We start from the raw sequence: 20,721 nt of genomic DNA, 5'->3' as shown, positions 1-20,721 counted from the left end.
AATTCAGTGACATTCAATGTCAAAGTATAAGAGAGGAAAGTATCAAGCGTTGGGTACGTCATTTCCTACCAGGAGTATGGCATACGAAGACGTTCTGATTGGCTAATATATACAAAACTTCCAATCATATTATTCACTGACTTTGATATGTGTAGTACTCCATGAAATTTTGGTCTACTTTAGACTGTAATAATCAACTCGTTGAAGTCATTTAATTTAATGACTATATTGAATACATATGAAATGACCGAATATCGTGGTCCCATGCATGTAGAGCATATGAAGAAATTAAAGAGAACGATCTCAAATGACTGTACTGACCAGCTATATGCCCATATACATGGGTCATATGAAAGCGCTATAAAATATATGTGATTAGAGATTTCCTCAAGATGTCGCATTCAAAGGACATGGTACATACGGTAGAACCGAACTTCTGACGAGGTCTTATTATTAAAGTCTCCTTGTGATATACTTCAAGTAATCTACCTTCAACATCAGTTGTTCTCGCTGCAACCGACTGACATTTCTCTTTGTCCATTGAGTCTCGAGCCCAGCTAGGAGTCGGTCGCTGTCGAGTGGGGTCAATAATAATGATAAAGGTTTGTGAATTTTCAAGATTCCCTTTCATTCCATTGCTACCATGGCCTTGGTGACGGAATCTAATCTCCCATGTAGCCTTACATGAAGTCCGATATAGAGACCATGTATGCCCTCACGGGTCCCCAGTACAACTTGCAACATACATAATCAGTGAAAGTATTTTCAGATACAGTTTTCATTTTTTTTTCGCTCGTTTTGACTTAGCTCTAGGAAGTTTCACATAGCCTGAGGGAAATAATTTCCACCCGAACATCCGTTCAACTCTTCGATCCACACATCGCTAAAACACGCAGCGTTCCAAATTATTATGGAATTACTTAATATGCTTTAGATCTTTGTTTTTTTTTTGGCGGGGGGGGGGGGGGGGGGTCTGATAGTCCACGTGTTTTGAAAGCAGGTAAAACGATCGCTATGTTTTTGATCCCGTGTAATGCTAACGTTACAATAATAACGGTACCCGTATTTAGAGCTTTGATGTTACAGCTAGATTTGATGGTACTACATTATTAATACAGGCATGCGAACTAGTATATGGTAGCGCGTGGTATTTTGCATGCCATCTGACACACGCACAACTCGAAGGATACAGAATTCTAGTTGTTGTGGAGTCTGATTAAACAAAACACAGCGATTCAGTCATATCCTCCGAGCACGCCATTTATAACATCTACGCTTTACCTACGTTTATCTGGCAAAACCACAAACGTCAGCTGACATTTGTGACTTTTCACAAAAAATGAAAATGTACCTACCAGATTGCCAGCTGTCACAGACTGTGAAAATAAATGTTTACGCTATATATTCACACACGCAGAACGATATATATGTATATGCTAACGTTAACCTATCTGATTAGGATTAATTTTTATCATTGTAGATCGTTTACGTACATGACAAATTTGCAACTATTTACAGCTTAGGTTAAAATTATACTGAAAAAAATCTGTCCGCTTTTGTAAGTTCACATAAACCGAAAGCATTTTGTGTTACTTATACATTTCTTATGACACATTGACTTGGATGTTACATATTCAGTTCGGTGTTACACGCATATACAGTTATTTGTCACATATTCATTTTATGTTACACATTAAGTGTTTAGTTACACATTCCGTTTAGTCTTTCATGTACATGCGTGGTTTAGTCTTAAATTTGTATTTTAGCTTTATACTTGTATATACTTGCATCTTGGAGCTACATGTATTTTCATTTTGTATGGTTCTTGGTGAGTTTTGCTTCCGTCACCATTGATTGACATAATAGGGTTAATAAATTGTTGTCAGGAACATGAGTGACATTATTTGGGACATGAGGTTGACAAGTGCTATCCTTAAACATGTTAATTAAGTATAAAACAGTAAAGATTTTAATTAAGTTTACAGGGAACAAATATAATAGCGCAAACACTGCTCATCCTACACGATAATGATACTGCCCTTAACACAGCTTCAGAAATCTGCGTGGACTTTTGCTCTTTTGACGTATAAAGAACTTCTTAACGCACTACTTTTTGAAATTTCACCCAAGGAAGCTTAAGAAATTTTGAGATTGATGTTGGCTTTGGGCATGCTGTTTGAATATGTCGCGGTACACTGCCATACTGCAGTATTAAGGGCCCACATTTAGAGATTTCTGCGATATCAGAGTACCAACGGTTCACATTTAGAGATAACTATCATATTAGAGTACCAACGGTTTACATTTAGAGAAAACTATCATATTAGAGTACCAACGGTTCACATTTAGAGATAACTATCATAGTAGAGTACTAACAATTTACGTTTAGCGTTAACTATCACACTAGAGTAGTGCAGTACCAATAGTTTACATTTAGAGACAACTGTCATACTGCAGTACCAACAGTTTACATTTAGAGATAACTATCATACTGCAGCACCAACAGTTTATATTCAGAGATAACTATCATACTGCAGTACCAACAGTTTACATTTAGAGTTAACTATCATACTGCAGTACCAGCAGTTTACATTTAGAGATAATTACCATACTGCAGTACCAACAGTTTACACTTAGAGTTAACTATCATACTGCAGTACCAGCAGATTACATTTAGAATTAACAGTCATACTGCAGTACAAACAGTTTAAATTTAGAGTTAACTATCATACTGCAGTACCAGCAGATTACATTTAGAGTTAACAATCATACTGCAGTACAAACAGTTTACATTTTGAGTTAACTATCATACTGCAGTACCAGCAATTTACATTTAGCGATAATTGTCATACCGCTGTACCAACAGTTTACTTTTAGAAGTATTCCAGGTCATAACAGGATACCAAAGACAAGAATTATTTATATGCAGGTCGTGATATATTAGGATGATATAGTCAAAAGTGGATGGAATTTCAAAGGGCTGATGCGTACATGAATGTCTGTAACTCAGCTGTTAATAAGTAAGGATTCGTACCATCGGGTTGTAGATCGTGTCTGTCGACTGCATGCTAGGTTGACGTATTGGTGAAAAATGTATCTGGAAGAAAATGCATTGAGTGTGTTTTAGGAAATATTAATGAGTTGTCACGGTTTAATGGGATTTTGTCTCTCATCTCCGACAAGACTGGAGCCCATATACAGGCGTCCTTTTATCATCACCTCTAATCCACTCGCCCCGGAAACCTTAGAGAAAAAAATACCTGCAAAAAATTATTAAGAATGGGCAAGCGGTGAAGATGTGTATAGACCTGGTTAATGTATATAGCCAGCTTGTCTGTGTAACCATTCGTCCTTAAAGGTACTTGCAGGACGACCTGCAGTCAACGGACAAGGCTGGTGTACCAACCGATAACATCGCGTATCAACCGACTGTCTTGATCGATGGCATGAAAACCTTTTGGTGAACAGATCATATGGCAACTTTTACCGACCGGTAATACGTTCTATGAAAACCGGGTATTATGGCAATTTTTCATCGTAGCTCTTGTAAAGTGAGATGATCTATTTTTTTCCTTTTGGAGAGGAAACTGTGGAGGTATAAGTTCGTCATTCGGCTATGAAATTCTGGATATGACATTCTCCATCGCAACTCAGCCATTTGCTCTGATGTACTGACGATTTTCTCTTGTACATCAATCATACACGTCAGCTAAAATAATCTTTTATGTGATATTTCCTTCCTGGGCTGCGCAAAGAGTCGCTTTTTAATGCATGACTTATTGTATATATGAAATATGGGTGCTGGTTTACACTTTGAATTATTTGAAGTGACGTTCTCATGACAATTTAAGTAACAAATGAGATACATTAAACTGGATAGTTTTCATTGAATTGTATAAACAATTCGAACCTTCCCTGACTCTGCAAGTTGTTAAAGCTCTGGCTTCGTGGGAAGAGTCTGACCATGCCTAATGTGTCACCGTTGCGCCAGAGAAGTCTGACAATGCGTATCGTGACCCGAGTCACCGTTGCGCGGGATTAGTCTGACCATGCATATCGTCACCCGAGTCATCGTTGCGCCGGAAGAGTCTGACCATACATACCGCCACCCGAGTCACCGATGCGCAGAAAGAGACTGACCATGCATACCGTGACCAGAGTCACTGTTGCGCGGGAGGAGTCTGACCATGCATGCCTTCACCCGAGTCAGCGTTGCGCGGGAAGAGTCTGACCATGCACACCGTCACCCGAGTCATTGTTGCGTCGGAAGAGTCTGACCATACATACCGTCACCCGAGTCACTGATGCGCAGGAAGAGACTGACCAAGCATATCGTGACCCGAGTCATCGTTGCGTCGGAAAAGTCTGACCATACATACAGTCACCCAAGTCACTGATACGCGGGAAAAGTATGACAATGCATACCGGGACCCGTGTCACCGTTGCGCCGCAGAAGCCTGACCCTGCGTACCGTGACCCGAATCACTGTTGCTCGGGAGGTGTCTGATCATGCATACCGTCACCCGAGTCACCGTTGCGCGGGAGGAGCCTGACCATGCATGCCGTCACCCGAGTCACCGATGCGTAGGAAGAGTCTGACCATGCATACCGTCACCGAGTAACCGATGCGCAGGAAGAGTCTGACCATGTATACCGTCACCGAGTAACCGATGCGCGGGAAGAGTCTGACCATGCACACCGTCACCCGAGTCATTGTTGCGTCGGAAGAGTCTGACCATACATACCGTCACCCGAGTCACTGATGCGCAGGAAGAGACTGACCAAGCATATCGTGACCCGAGTCATCGTTGCGTCGGAAAAGTCTGACCATACATACAGTCACCCAAGTCACTGATACGCGGGAAAAGTATGACAATGCATACCGGGACCCGTGTCACCGTTGCGCCGCAGAAGCCTGACCCTGCGTACCGTGACCCGAATCACTGTTGCTCGGGAGGTGTCTGATCATGCATACCGTCACCCGAGTCACCGTTGCGCGGGAGGAGTCTGACCATGCATGCCGTCACCCGAGTCACCGATGCGTAAGAAGAGTCTGACCATGCATACCGTCACCGAGTAACCGATGCGCAGGAAGAGTCTGACCATGTATACCGTCACCGGAGTCCATCGTTGCGCGGAAAGAGTTTGACCATGCATATTGTATATTTTTGGAATTTATTTGACTGTTGTTTAACGCCAAAGTCTGCGGCGATCAGCTTTATGGGTGGATTAACAGGTAAGACTGGAGTAAATCGTTGGAAAACAAGAGGCTTTCAACGAACGACTGTCTGTTGCCTTCCCGTGAACAGTGAATGAGAACATGGAAATCTTACCTGTTCAAGGCAGGGTTTGAACTCGGACGTGTGCTTCACGGTGCACCTTTAGCCTCCAGGAGCAATTTGATTGTGTTTTTTCCGGGAGCGGAAGGGGAAAGGTATTTGATCTGTATCATCTTTACAGACCATAATATCACCCTAGGTGTACTCGGCTCTGTTTGCAATCATGCTATTAAACGCCTCTGTGTGTTTCTCCATTGGGATCGATAATCAAGAGGTTATTCTGTAGTAGTTATATGAAGCATTAAATGGCGGTAGACAGCTCAATCAGCGACAATCAGTCAGTTGGATTTTTTCCCCTTGTGAGTAAAATCGTCTCAGCCATGCTTCCATACACGGTCGGGTATCACTATTTACTGACGAACCGGATTGCTAAAAACCGACATGATGGTATCTTCTGTTTGCTGTCATATCATGCATCGCAAATATGCCAGGGCTACTCATCCGTTATGATTTAAACCATGAGCCGCAAGCTATCACTTATATACTAGTCCTTCAGGGATCCAATCACCGGGCTTAACATTAATCTGCCGACAGTAACTAATGACAATATAGACAGAGCTGACTGCAGATTAGTCCGACAGCAGAAAGTCAAGCAGACTTCCACGTGGTCCGCACTTTCAACAAAAATTGGACAACAGCGTATGTAGGCCAAAGAGAAGTGCGAGTTTTTCAAATAAAGAACTGGAAATTGAAATTAACTTAATTACAACAAGTGAGATGTCTCAAAAATTTCGAAAGACGTGTGGAAATAAACAAATGGCTTGTTTAAGGCAAACTACGAAGATTGTCTTAACTTTGGACGGACTTTTTGTGTAAGGAGATCTAATTGTGATGCTCATTTCCGGCAAAGAGGTGTTTAAATCGAAGAGCAATCTGCGTGGGTATTGATCAGGGTGTATTACTGTAAACGAAGAGGAAAACGGATCAGTATGCAAAGCACACGTGGCAAAACCGAAAAAGAAAGAAAAAAATCAAAACAATTCAGGCGAAATAGCAATTATATAGTATTAATGGTTGGCTGGCCTGTCGTTGTCAGAGGTGGAGCACTCTCTAAGTGCTGTGGGCTAGAACTCTAAGTCCTACCAAGGCTCAACACCAGCTGTGCACAGAAAATTACATTATCCAAGAGTAATTTCTTTGTTACTAGATTGCAATGGGACTTGGGGGTGAACACGGGCGTTGAAGGCAACTTCATTCTGACTGGGTTTATGCCCCCTTCGAATAGCTATGCATTTCCAACCACTAGCCCATGAGCGGTGCCATCATGAAGTGTGCATGTCCAAACACCCACCGAGCAATTCAATCCCGATTCCCTTTTCTTCCCTAACGAGGCCTTTATACCCGTACGGTCACTACGACCTAAGGGTCTTTTATCCATTTATTTAAATAATATAAGATAAAAGCCTGTGGCAGTGCTGGCAGCGTTACTAACTAGCCAGAAAGGAGGAGTGGGTAGGGAAGGGAGCTGGGTGTTCATTTCAGCGATCATCTCCCTGATGACTGATGCCCACCCCTCGGGGAGATCAACCTGAGAATACCTTTAATCCCCGCTTCTTCACTGAGCACTAAGCCGGGCTTTCACAAACTCCTGCCTGCGTCACATCGAGCCTTAAAACATTAATATTCCTTGGGTAGCTTTGTCGCTAGTATCTCAGTTATGACATGATTTGTTTCCAGGCCTTAGCACGTCTAGCTCCTGGATCATATACCCTGTACTAAACCCGCTAGTCACCATGCATATTTACTCTGATAACTGCTCACCGACAGTCGTCAACCATTGGAGAGTAATTAGCTGGCTTACATACTCCCGTATATATAACGGGCGGGTTCTTCGGGGTAAAGGTTTGAACGGCCTCTCTTGGCGAATTTGATTAAGCCAAACGATGTATCGTTGTATTTTGTATGTTGTAGTTTCATAGACGAATAAACACCAATGGACACTCCTAAGGACACATGTTTTGCGTTACAAAGATTCTTTCAGGCTAAAGCGTTCTCGAACAAGAGAACCCAGAAGGACTTATTTTTGATGCATATACGTCATTCCACCTGCAGGCACCATTCAAAGGTGACAAAACGTGATGGAAATCTCCTCAGATCAGTTCAAAGTATTCATTTCAAAGTGACCGTGGCATAATTGAGAGGTTAACATTTGTTGTCAGGCATTTAGAAAACAGGGCACGTACTTGTGGGTCATTTTGAAGAAGGATAAGACAAGGTTCCAACCAATATGTTACAGTTTAGCACGCGATATGCTTTCACGTCAAGGGACCAAAATAAAGCTACAGTTGTAAATGCCCCCGGCATGAATTTCCTGGGTCGAAAGGATCACATGGACATTTGAATTTTGGAATTAAACGAGATCTTTGGCGATGCTATAGGATAAAAATTATGAGTTATCTATTAACACCACAAAGGTTTATTGTTATTCTCAACAGCTGAAGAATAATTCCAATGAACAAGAGGATTTCAATTATGTCTGTGACGGTAAAACAATTTACTTTAAATTTCCGCTTTAACAACATGATTCAGTGACCTAATTTAATGAATCAAGATGTAAGGTGAAGGCATATGAAAAAAAAATAGATTGGTGAGACTTTTATGTTTATTTTGGTTTTTGCTTTTGTTGTGCTCCGGTATAGCGGATGGTTACATGAAGTCCATCCTTGAGTTTACTCACGGACATTTGTAAAGCCTTCGAAACCTTTTTATTTTAGTTTCTTATCGGAGTTACAGAATATAGATTCACTGGGAAATCATTAACAAATTTATCTCTTATTTGTTTCACGGAATATAACCTGGACAGTAACAAATCATCAGGTTATCATCGTTTTTTTGTACTTTTTACTCGGTTGTCATTTATTGGAATAGAAACCATGCTACTCTAACAATATTTTTCCCCTTCAAAGTTTGAAGCGATCCCGCAAAGGAATCAGCATTCGGTTTGTAGGCAAGGCATTAGAAATTGCTTTCAATGTCATGCTGACAGAGTTCTCTCCAGAGCATGTGTGGCCTTTTGTCTTCAATATTTGCTTATGTGTAACAGTCATTTGTGCGATTAGCACCATCATCGTAACTCAGTAGAGTTTAGTCTGTGGTTCCCGTATTCCTGATCCCACATGCGGTATACAATTAACTGCGCTAAGAGGATATTCCCAGCCGCTGGTTCATTTAAGTCTTAACATTGAAAATCTGCTCCCATGGTACACGTGGTGATCTTAAACAGAAATGGTGCTGAGAAAAAACAACACATTGGTAGCGCCGCATGTCCCACCGGAAATTCGTACCTTGTTCTTGGCACATCTGAATAATATTTGTAACCATTCACGGCAGTATTCAAAAGAACACTTAATGCTAAGTTTAATAATACTTAATACTAATTTTAATAATACACAATACTAATGTTTAATATTTAATTTTACATCTGCTATGTATACACGGAATTTTGCCATAGGAGAAACAGAATTCGCGCCATTTCGGCAGACTGTCTGTAAATGGACTCGGTACGCCTGCGCTAAGTAATTTATGGACAGTGATGGAGCTCGTGGTTTGCTCGCTAATATTATAGTTTCCGCCGACAGTTCTCTATATTTAATGAAGCGGATTAGCCTATTGAACTGACTAAACAGAATGGACTATAGAACTTCAACTATGATGACATTTACACAAAACTCACTGCGTTCTTTTTCCTTATTACGTTTTCTTTTAATAAAAATAACTCACAAAGACTTAATCGCCGCCCATAGTTGATACAAATTATGACGACTTTTTACGTTTATTATAATTTATTTACCAGTGCATGTGCATGGTATTACAAATGGAAAAAGAAATGAATTTTATGAAACACATTAATTTCATTTTAAAAGTTAAATGATTATCGAACTGTGCATTCGTCTATAATAAAATATTATGTGATATTGCATTATTATGATATGCACTGATATTGTGGTTCTTAATAGTGTATGAGTTCATTAGATGTCGATATCAACGAAAGGATATGGGTTCGAAACCAACTGATGCGTTTTTCGGGTTTCTCGAAAGTATACGGCTACAAGAATTAGGCCAAGTTGAATGAAAGAGTTGGCCATTTCCCAAGTGTCGCTCTCTCAAAGCGTCTTGTGGACCCGTATCCTGAAGCGTAAAATGACTGATCATGCAGTAGATACATTTGCGCTCTAATTAAAAAAATAGAACTCTCAAGTCACTGAGTAGCACTACCCATAATAGAGCCCATAATAGAGCATAATGGAGAGACTCATACTAAGTATTTAAAACATCATTTTAATGTCCTATTTTAGCACTCCTATGTTTAGCCTCGCGTGCATCAGTGTCACCGATCGTCCCCATTTGTCTCGCGATATTACGATACACACGTTTACGGCATACAATAGCATATTTTACGAGTGGCCAATTAAGGCAATTGATCGGTTGTGTACTTTTATAGGTGATGAAAATAGCCGCCATTGCCTGAAGCAGCTGCAAGCGGAAATTGTTGTGATTTTGTATTGAGCATTCCATTAAGGGTACCCCTGAAGAGTGAGAAGAGACGCAATGTCAAATGGGGAAACGAACAAAAATCACCATACATTATTTGTATCTATCGATCTTCCTCTTTTGATTAATGGATGAATTAAGTACGCAGTTGTAATAGAAAAGGTAATAAAAGTCTTACCGCACCCGTTGATAAAACTCATACTTTAACGTGTATGAAATATTCAAGGAATCTGGGCTGCTTAAAAGTAATGACTAACGTCATTGCATGCAAGGGAGTGATTAGCGTAGCGCTCCTCTGTCCTGCAGTTTTATTGTCCTACGGGGATGTAGGTTTGCGTCTGTGTGGAGGGGAAGAGGGGCGGAGTGTGGGTGGGGGGGGGGGGGGTGTGGAGCTCCTGATCACAGATTGCCTACTTATATCAAAGTTCCCATGAGGACAACCATTGCTCGGTGCATGTCAGACACCAAGCCCCAGAAGGATCGCTTCAGCATTCGGCTTTCCCTATCAGTACATCACTATTCGTGATGTCTCTCCGCCCAATAAATATCCCACAGTATAACACCCTGGCTTAGCGCATTCACGCCTCCAGCCGAAACGGTAGGCGGAAATCTGAACAATAGTTAGTATACATACTAATTCATTACCGGAATCGTTTCTGGAATTTTGGCTCGTGTCCGTTTTGCCGGCATGGTTCTGCTAGAGTAGGGAAACGCTCGTGCCGAGCTGCTGCGAATCATCTCCCAGCTTTTTGATAACGCCTCTTCAAATTGTTCTTTTTATGTTTGAGTAATACGGTATTACCTTAACACAAATGTCTATGGATTTCCCCATTTCCCGTGCAGACCGGAAGTGGCTAAGAGACGGGTTTTAATTAAGGCTCTGTGGGGCTCTGGCTGTGCCCCTCCACGAGCCTGCTTCTATAGCAAATCATCTAAACCTCTGCAGAAGCTGATTTTCTCGCTCGCCGCAAAGACGCTGTGCGCATTGTTGACTCCAGTAAGGCACACTGCTGGACAATGTCAATATTTTTACTACGGACAGGCTATCTTCGTAGGCGCCGAATTTCCAACACCTAACGGTGACTTTAGCGTTCCTCAGATCTCATCAGCTGTAAGAATTACCTATTTTGTAATTACATTTCAGGTGTGCCCTAAAGCAGGTGTGGCGAAGCGAGTGAAGAGTGTGCGCCTGGAATTGCTAGTGGCTGTGTCTCCACACCATCGCTTCGGATGGGAGGTATCAGCGATGTACGACTAATGGGCAGGCTAATAAATCGCCAGTAGCACAGCAGGGAACACCTTTCGACCTCCTCGGGGAGCTTAAAGGCGTTTTACAAGAGCCCAGAGCGTCTGGGATGACAGCCACTTCTTGGTCCCCTCACCACCTTTTCATTTATGGGTCGTCTGTTTCTGCGTTACGACAGCCTTTGACAGGAGAGCGATGTTCCCCATGACGCCTGCTACTCTCTGCGGGTCGAAGAGCTTTGTTCCTCGGTGTAAGCGTTAAAAAAGATGGAAAGAGTATGGAGGGAGCAAGAGTTTCGCGCTTTGTTTCTGTCCTGTGGATGATGGTATTTATTCTGGATGTTGGTCTGACGTCCGACGGTGAATTCAGAGTGACCAAGAAGAGGACGGCACGGATTACGGGAGATATATACCTCGGTGCACTGTTTCCTGTTCATTATGCCCCTTCACAAAGGGAGGCCTACACTAGGACATGTGGGAAAATTTGGGAACAGTACGGTATGCACAGGATAGAAATGTTCTTCCTCGTACTGGACGACATCAACGAGGATGAGAATATCTTACCAGGTATTCAACTCGGTTGCGACATCCGAGATTCCTGCTGGTATTCCCCGATCGCTTTAGAAAACAGCATTGACTTCATCAAGGACTCGATCGCCAGTTTGGAGGTGCAAGAGTTTGGAAACAGATCCAACCAAGAAGAATGTTCCCGCAAAAGAAACAAGCCTATTGCCGGACTTATCGGTCCGGGGTCCAGCGCCAGCTCTATACAAGTTCAAAATCTCCTCCAGATTTTCAACATCCCTCAGATCGGATATTCGGCTACCAGTATGGATCTCAGTGACAAATCTTTGTATAAGTATTTTGTGCGTGTTGTCCCACCGGACCGTTACCAGGCCAAAGCAATGTTGGATATTGTCCTGAAATATAACTGGACCTACATTTCCATCGTTCACACCGAAGGTAAGAAACAATTATTGCATTTCAACTGTCGATTTTTCACTCTCACTCGCTCCATGTTTCTAAACTCTGTACGCAGTCTGGATTTGAACTGTCAGTTTTTTACTCACTGTCCTTTTAAATTTCTCTACCCTGTACTGTAAATTTAATTTACATAATGATTTTTAAAAGTACCAATTATGCTAATGGCTTTTCCATTACCAGTGTAATCCTTGGGTTTTCCGTAAACCTTACTACCACATTGATCTTAGTGTGCAAACAAATTCATGAGGGTTAAGCCGTGTGGAATTTCCAGTTGCCTAGCCAGCCGAACCGCTCGTCAAGTTTGACTCATCTCAATCCTACAGATACTTTTCTGCTTCGCTGCTTAACTTGCCTGTTTAAGTATGCCTCTGAATTTGTCAGTTTTCTTGACAACCGAGAATGTAGTTTCATGAAACATAAACATTTTTTTTCATAGCTTTGCGCTGATTCCGTTTTCGTGCCATTTGTCATGTTTCAGGTTTTTAATAACTCCTTATATTACACATTTGGACGTGAATATTCCATCTCTACCAGACCGACCTAGTTTTATTTAATACACCATAAACGGATAAATAACTGCCAAATTTCCTACACCTTTCTCCGAGCCACGGTAATGGAATTAAACGCAAGTCGATTGTAATGGCATTTAACAATGTTAGAGTGAATTAAGTAGGCATGGTTTCAACATGTTGCCGTGAGCATTCATTTGACATATTCCGCATATAACCTTATTACTCTTGCTGAAATAAATTACCTTTTCCAGTATCACATTTATGTCCAAACACCCAAAAACGAAAAAAAAAAAAAAACCCGTTGTCCAGGAAATTTCATTGTTATTTGTGTTAGTTTACAATCGTAAATCGTGTTGATAATAAATCGATTTACCTTGGTTCTTCTTTTTCTTGTTATTTCTCATAAAATCCAATTTTATGTGACACACGACTGTGTTCCTAGTTAAATGCCCACCATATAGCACGTACATATGTGATATTCATGAGACTCGCAATTAATTCTACCTATCTTAATGTGAAAGAAATATATCTTTTCGTCATACTTTAAAACGTAAAGATGTATCTGTGTGTCTATAAGACTACAAAAAGCACAATGTCTACACTTGAAACTGTTTTACAACATCTGTTCATCATAATGCTACTGACGAGTCTGTTCAGACACAGGCAGCTTAGAAAAGTGACTCTCAAGTAAAAATCAGCAGGAAATTTTTAAATATATTTATGAATTTTGATTCCAATTCCAGCATTTAGTGACAGGGTAATATCACTGTTATGTTCATTAACCTGTGCATTGTGTTTGATGTCGTATATAATTGCAGTCCTATCAAATCAGGTTTTTAAAGTTAACTTCAAAGTCCAAACACTTCTTTTAAGGTATATCTACACATATAGGTTTGGAGGCACAAATAGGATCAGTGCCATGTGTATATTAGATATGAAAATGAAACTAAATCGCTGTGTCCAAGGCCTTAAATGTCAACCTTTGCCGAAATAAAGAAAAAAAAAACACTAAAATGAAATATATATCAGGTGAAATACCATTATACACTGTCCAGGAAAATAATTCTAATTCTGTTTATTATTTTTTTTGGAATTTTTGCAACCGAATGAAATGGATCTGTAATGGCCCAGAGGGTATCAGTGACGTCATATCCATATTGTGTACTTGGAAGTCCGTTTGAAGGTCCATTTGAAGACTGTATTAAATCATAGATCTATATGTACATGCATTTTGAATGATAGAATCTGGCACTCTGTGTGTGTGTTGAGTTTAAAAAAACGGACGCCACAATGTGCTCTGAATATCCACCGTATAACCAAAATTTCAAATACATTCTATTGGTTTGAAAAAAAAATGAAAGGAAATAAATCGATTCTGGACAGTGTTCAATGCATAGTCTCCCAAATGACACATCGTTCACGTAAGTGTTTTTTTTTTTTTTTTGCCTTAAATACACCTGTGTATTCTCTTGCTAAGCCTGATCTACAGTTATATGATACCACATGGGCGCTGATTTCTTTCAGTGGTATTTGTAAAAGCCGGCGTGTGTAAGCCATATATTTTTCGTTTTTAACACGAAAAATATATGGCTTACACACTTCGTTGGAAACGCGATAAGAGAGTGAGGACCATCTCCAGAATGTCGCGATTTTCAACTAATTATTTTTAACCCTCGCATGGGGCACATGGATATTGCTTAAAAGCACTGCCCATCCAGAGCTGTAAAAGTCATTCAAAACGACAAGGAAACGTAGAAATAGAGTACAGATCTCTAAACAGGTCCTTCACTATGCCTCAGTCTGAGGTCAAAATCCTCCAACAATCCCGCTCAAACATAAAAATTGTTTGAAGGTTGCTTTTTTCAGCGGTAATCCGGGGTGTTTGTGGGTGTTCTGAAGTCTGATCACTAACTGTTGATGATATCGCGAGTCAAGATGGCAAGTTCAGCTCTATAAATGGCTGATTACAACCGGCATCAAAACACTGATCATCATCCTTAATAACAATCGCGGGTCTTTAACCCGTCCAACAGGAAGATCCGCTTTTCTTAAGAAGCCCAGTATATATCGTTAATTATTCGGTGATAAATTTTTATGGCAGCCCGTTGCAACCATTATGCAGCAGAACGGTGACTTGATTTGAACCAGAATGTCAACAGTGAACATTGGTCGATTATTAATTCAACAGCATGTGTATCTGTCTTTCTTTGGGGGTACCATGTAGTTTAATGCGATAAGCCGGTGTTCTGTATAATGTATGTACCAATTCAAATACTGACAAAAGAATAAAATTATCTTGTCTTTATCACGCGGTACATGTATCTGAAAAGACTACTGTTATTATGAAATGTAGTTATACATTCTAAAGAATTACTAGGAATGCAAAGGTGGACTAAAAATGCCTTGCGCCAAGCTTACAATCGACACATTTTGAAACTCCGAGTGTAAAAAACCTGATGTAAAAAAATTGATTGGGTATTCATTTATTTCCGTGAACGAGAACTAATTGGTTGACAAAAATATGGCAGTAAAATATATGCTAACACTTAAAGTAATGCAATGGAAACGGCAGAGAGATAACAAATATAGAAAAGCTGGTACACATATCTTCCTAACAAAGCAAGTTATTTCGTATCTTCAACCGATGGTAGTCGTAATACTTTGAAGTGTGGTGTGTTTGTTCTAGTAATACTTCTTAGTAAATGCCTTGCGTGTTTGCATTTCCACATATAAAGGGTATTTTAAGATGGCATTCCTGTGTGAATGTCAAGTTACAAAGTCGCTAGTTTCTATTAACATTATAATATACCTTCAGTGTTTCGTTGTGTTTAAATAGCTTAGTTGTTTCTCTCATAGAGGATTAATAAGCTCATTTTTGCTGTCGACACTTAGCTTTTCTATAAGCCAGAGGGTAGAAATAGAATGCCTTTCGTCAGTTACCTCTTTTGTGGATGTATGCTAAATTGTATGAAGAGATCAGTAAATTGAGAAATGGGCTTCATCACGGTATTTATCTGTGCACTTGCACCAGTGTGTTTTTTGCATGTGATTAAAAAGGTATTTGCACCTTCCGGATGTTTCATGCATTTGCTAGATTAGCACTACTTGTTTAACATCATACGAAAGGCTAGGATTTCAATTAATGTCTGCTGATGAAAGGATCGAAGTATATTTTTTTTGGCCTGTGGAGTTTTGAATATATTTATGCGTCGTCGGCGTGTTTGTAATTGATCCCACTGAACAGCTGTCGGTTTTGATGTGACGCTGAGTGTAGAGCCATGCATTTCATATATTTCATCTAACCCGACAAGTATTGGCTTATGGCGAAGATCTAGATGTACCGTTCTATTGCATCAAGCGCACCAGTGCACATTTCTCCCTTTCCAGCTTTATTTTCTGGACCTAATATTACACCCCGCACGCAATCAAAGAGGGCAGCAGGCTAGAAACCTTTGTTGTATACATTCATCCGAGTCTTGTGTTATATCTGACAGCGCAAAGGGAGTCGACTGAGCAGAGAGGCAATGGGCATGAAAACGTACGAAGACTACTAGTATGATATGTGTGGCCTCTGTTAAAGCCCGCTCGCCACGTCCGTCAAAAGCAGCCATACTTTAACTGTTCAGCTGCCAACATCCATATGGGATATTGAGATATATCACCATAGAGGAAACGCGCAACTAGAGAAACACAAAGAAAGGCTGACAGGCATAATGACGCATGCGCGCAGACAGACGGCAAGAGAGGTATGGAAATGAGGAGAGCAGATCTTTGGAAACGGTTTGTCTGTCGTCTGTCATAATCAGTTTAATTAAAGAACATCCGTGATATGTGTAGTCAGATGTGTTGACGTTTGGTGATGTTACTCCAGTACACCTTACAGCTACATTATCATCAATATGTTGGGTTACAGTCAAATCAACGTTGGTTAAAACCACTGCAAATCCAATTTGATTTGTATCGCTTGAGAATCAACCTATTTCGAACTTCCGTAATAGTCCTCGCTAAGCACAGCTTGTTTGTCAGCCTCCTATAGACCACTGTAAAATAAAACTCTTTTCGGACTCAGTTGTAGTGAGTTTAACTTTTTCCATTTCAAAATCTAACATATTTGGACCCTGTAAAACCAACATATTTCAAATAGTCGATGTATACAACCAGTTTGAATGGAACTACATGTACTGTAAAATCAAACTACTTTACTTGCCTACTTGTAATGTATGTCCGTTTGGGTCTAAGGTTAATATGTTATGTCTAAACAAAACTGTTCATTCCTTATTCTTTTGCAAAAAATGAGTAATTCGATACCAAACTCCATCACCTTGAGAGGAACTACATAGCGAGAAAGGTTACCCGCTTGGTTGGAACTATTACAAAGCTATTAAATAGCTTAAAACCTGTACCTGGTTATAATGAGGTAAAACTTAACTGGTATACCAGTACCAGATTTAGGGATGACTGTAACATGACTCGTTGTTGCATGGAACTGGGCAAGGAACACGTGGAATCTCAGCTTTGCTCTTAGGCCTTAGTAAATTATTACTCGCGTACTTAACTCACATGTTACAGGTCTAAGTTTCATTTGCGAAGGAACGATGCTAACATTGTACCTTACATGAATGACATCCACGAAGGCATATTCATGCAGAGGAAATAAATTTTACAAAGTGCTCAACAATAGTTCACTTATACGACGGCGGCCAGCATTATGGTGGGTGAAAACCGGGCAGAACCCCGGGGAAACCCACGAACATCCGCAAGTTACTGATAAACCTTCCCATGTACGGCCGCAGAGAAACACAGTCGAAACAGACATTCGTATACCAGCTGTCAACCAAGATGAACGCTCCAGGACAATAATCACAAGGCCAATTCCCAAAACGACGTTTACCACAATAACTAATAAAGTAGATTAAGTACGAAATTAGAACAGGGTCATTCAAAGACAAGCAGTCAACAGTTTTCAACGATGTTGGAAAGACGCGATGTTCTAGACAAACAACCAGATTTATCCTTCCATTCCTGGAATCCAGGGCACGTGTTCTTCGTCCACGATGGCTCCTGGGGCGTTAACGACCAGTACATAGCTTAGGGTAGCGCTCTTATTAATAACATTTTGTCTATATGCTGTGTGTGGCTCTCGAAATTCACTCACAGGAAACACCCCATTTTGTCGACTCAATTACTGGCAAGTGTATAATTACATGAAGAGAGAGTTGAGTATTGAGCATGGCCATTGGCTGAAGCGCCTGGCAGTGACTGTTTGGGCATCTCTACAGAAGCAAGTGGGTTGAGGTGGCACTGGGAAGGGTGCATTGGAATGACGCGGGCCGAAGGAGGGGAAGGGGTATAGCTTGGGATGAGAAAGCAATTAAATGACCTGTAATTTTTTATCCAACATGACTAAACCGAACTGTGCAGTTCAAAGATCATTTTATTCGCATTATTTTAGCAGATTATTGAGAATTGATTTGGGCGTTTATGAGCTCAGTCTGTTGATCAATAGGCCTTGTTTCCACAAAAAAAACCCGTCGTGGCTAGGTAACCTAAAAAATTAACATCGATTGTCAACAAATTTAAATGCTTCTGTCTTCAGCAGACATCAATATAAGGAATTTCCTCGAAAATGATAGGACAGAGAGAGAGAACAATCAAAGATGGCATTTTGATGACTTCTTTTCGACTGCGACTGGGGTTTCAGTGAAATAACGTTACGCCAAGCGCACTGTTCGCCTTGTCAGCTGACACATAGAAGTCAGATAGGAATGGCAACACTGCAGTAGTTGTATTATGACAGCTATGTTATCAATCAGCAATGCTATAAGTGTGGAACAGGATTTCTGAAATGCATCCTGCATACAGGGAAATACAGACACATGTCGTGATTTCCACCATATTAATCCCACAACAAAGACATTAATTCTGCATGCAATGATAAAATGCAGTGATTTCATCACTAAGATAATGTCATTCCGTGCCATAGCTTTATTCCATCATGACAGGAATTCAGTCATTCAATAACTCATTCTACAATATAAATACCTCTGAACCAAAACCACGTTACACACATATATTCCGTGCAGCAAATTTTTCTTACTTTAAATTAGCATGATGTGGCGTAAAGCCATAATCATTCATTTTTTTAAATGAGTGCAATGGACAAATTGCAGCCAACTGTAATGATTTCCCTCTTCTAACATACACAGATTTATAAAACTACTCTGAAATCTCAAATGAATATGTGTAAAGTTATGATGGAAATTCGGGCTACGATGAAATTTGACCAAATTTGAAGCATGGATGTGGTATCAGGCTGTTTGTAGGTAGCATTGTTATTTTCATTTTTGATGTCATCCACAGTAAATTCTCCTAAAATTTATGTTTTTCTTTTTGCGCTTTTGTAATTCCAACACATGGGAGGACATTATCTTAAGGCCTCCTATTCCAGGCTCTGTGATTTCTGCTGGGACGCTGAACATATAGACCTATGCTAACATCCCAGCAATTTTCTTTGTATTGCGTGAAATGTTGGTTGCGGGTGCCCCTCATCGACGGCGGTATCATTAGGTGGTTACCTTGATGTGGATAGCGTGCCGGAATTGGTCCTAACGAAGCCTTCAAACACCGGAGTTGGCCCATTATGGGCTGATGATGATGATTGAACGGAAATGCGATAGTATTTATACCCTTGTCTGGGGGAAACCATTGCTTTGCGACAACGTCTTAATTACTTCTGATTACTCGCAAGTGTCGTCGTTTACCTCACTGTTGGATAGAACAGGGAATGCCAATGGTAATATAGCCAGCGTTAAACAGTCGCCAAGTGTAATTAAACGTAGGCTATATATATATCGGGCTTGAGTTTCGGGCAGCAAATGTTTCGGATCAAAGAACGGCCTTGATTACGCCTATCCTTACACTCTAACATGTTAACCGACTTTTAGGCGATTTTCTACCATTGATTCCGACTAAGTTAACAATAGTGATTGTTTCTGCGAGGCCGGTCAAATGGGCGGGTTCCGCCTGAGTGAGTCCGGCGTACCTGACTCGCCCGCATGCGTCTTGTTGGCTTGAGGCACCGTCTTCCATCAACTATCGACCGCCACAAACGCACATTTCCCATCATTTTCCCCGCAGACGGAATGGTCAGCTTAATAGGACTGTTTAAGACGACGCGTCCTGACTCTAGTGCCTTCTCTCAGCGAAGATAGGCAATGGGGTTTTTACTAGAATCTTTCCGGAACACGGGCAGTTAAAGTTGGGCTTGAAGCGGGTCTCAGACTAGAACAAATCGAATAAAACACATTGATGAAAAAAGTGAAACTACCGCATTTTCTGCCAAAGACACTATTGAATGAGTCCTTTGGGTTTAACGTCGTAGACGTAGAAAGCAAGGAGTAATATGAAATGAAGCATCTCATTTGAATGAATGATTTCGGCCTCAATCAGCCTCTTTCACTTAAAGCTAACTTCACATAACTTGTAGAAAAAAAACCAAGGCAAAGTTTTGATTTACCTATATACTTAAAGAAACCCACAATGCTGAAACCTGTCTATTAGTGAAAGAATTAACTAACCCAAAGGCAGACGTATCTTTTTAACGTCTTAGACTGTGTCTATATTAGTCTGGATGTTTGTGCGGTATGCTTGTGTTTAAATGTACACAGTGCGTGTTTCAGTATAGTTCATGCTAGTACAGTATTATCGTGTAAATTACTAGATTTACCTTCAGTCTGAGCATCAGTAACTCACGCCAGTCATTTCGATGTAATTGATTTAAGAACCATACTAAGGAAATGTCTCGTGCTATCATGTCCAGAACCTTTGTCTCCAGAGCGTGCCGGGGAAAAGACCGCGGCCTCACAATTATCATCACGCCAACATGAACTGAGTTTCGCCATATCATTTCGGAACGATGAATTCCAGCGGATTAATGCGCGCCACTAAAATCAATAAGGTTTCAGACAGACTATAATTTTTTCCTGACAATGGTATCGATAAGATTTTTCAGTTATGAATCTCCTCGAGTCTTGACGAATCCAAAATATATATAAGGCGTCACAGAACCTATTCAAAAGATGACGACAAAATGTTTCATGTTTCGTGAAGAGCTGGTGTATGGACGGTCGTGAGCTCTGCTCGATTTCCTC

General features: G+C 40.6%; 1 protein-coding gene across 1 annotated transcript in view; it reads left to right on the top strand.

Annotated features, from left to right (window-relative positions):
• The first annotated feature begins 11,314 nt into the window (after nucleotides 1-11,314).
• LOC135482369 (metabotropic glutamate receptor 1-like) overlaps nucleotides 11,315-20,721 on the top strand; it is a 32,414-nt gene continuing 23,007 nt past the window's right edge. Inside the window, 1 exon segment of the mRNA XM_064762319.1 lies at nucleotides 11,315-12,038. Coding sequence (XP_064618389.1) covers nucleotides 11,354-12,038 — 685 coding nt within the window. The 5' untranslated portion in view covers nucleotides 11,315-11,353.

Source organism: Liolophura sinensis, chromosome 1 (assembly GCF_032854445.1).
Source record: "Liolophura sinensis isolate JHLJ2023 chromosome 1, CUHK_Ljap_v2, whole genome shotgun sequence".
Classification (NCBI taxonomy): domain Eukaryota; kingdom Metazoa; phylum Mollusca; class Polyplacophora; order Chitonida; family Chitonidae; genus Liolophura; species Liolophura sinensis.
The sequence above is the reverse complement of the archived record's forward strand: the minus strand, read 5'-3'. Positions and strand labels throughout refer to the sequence as shown.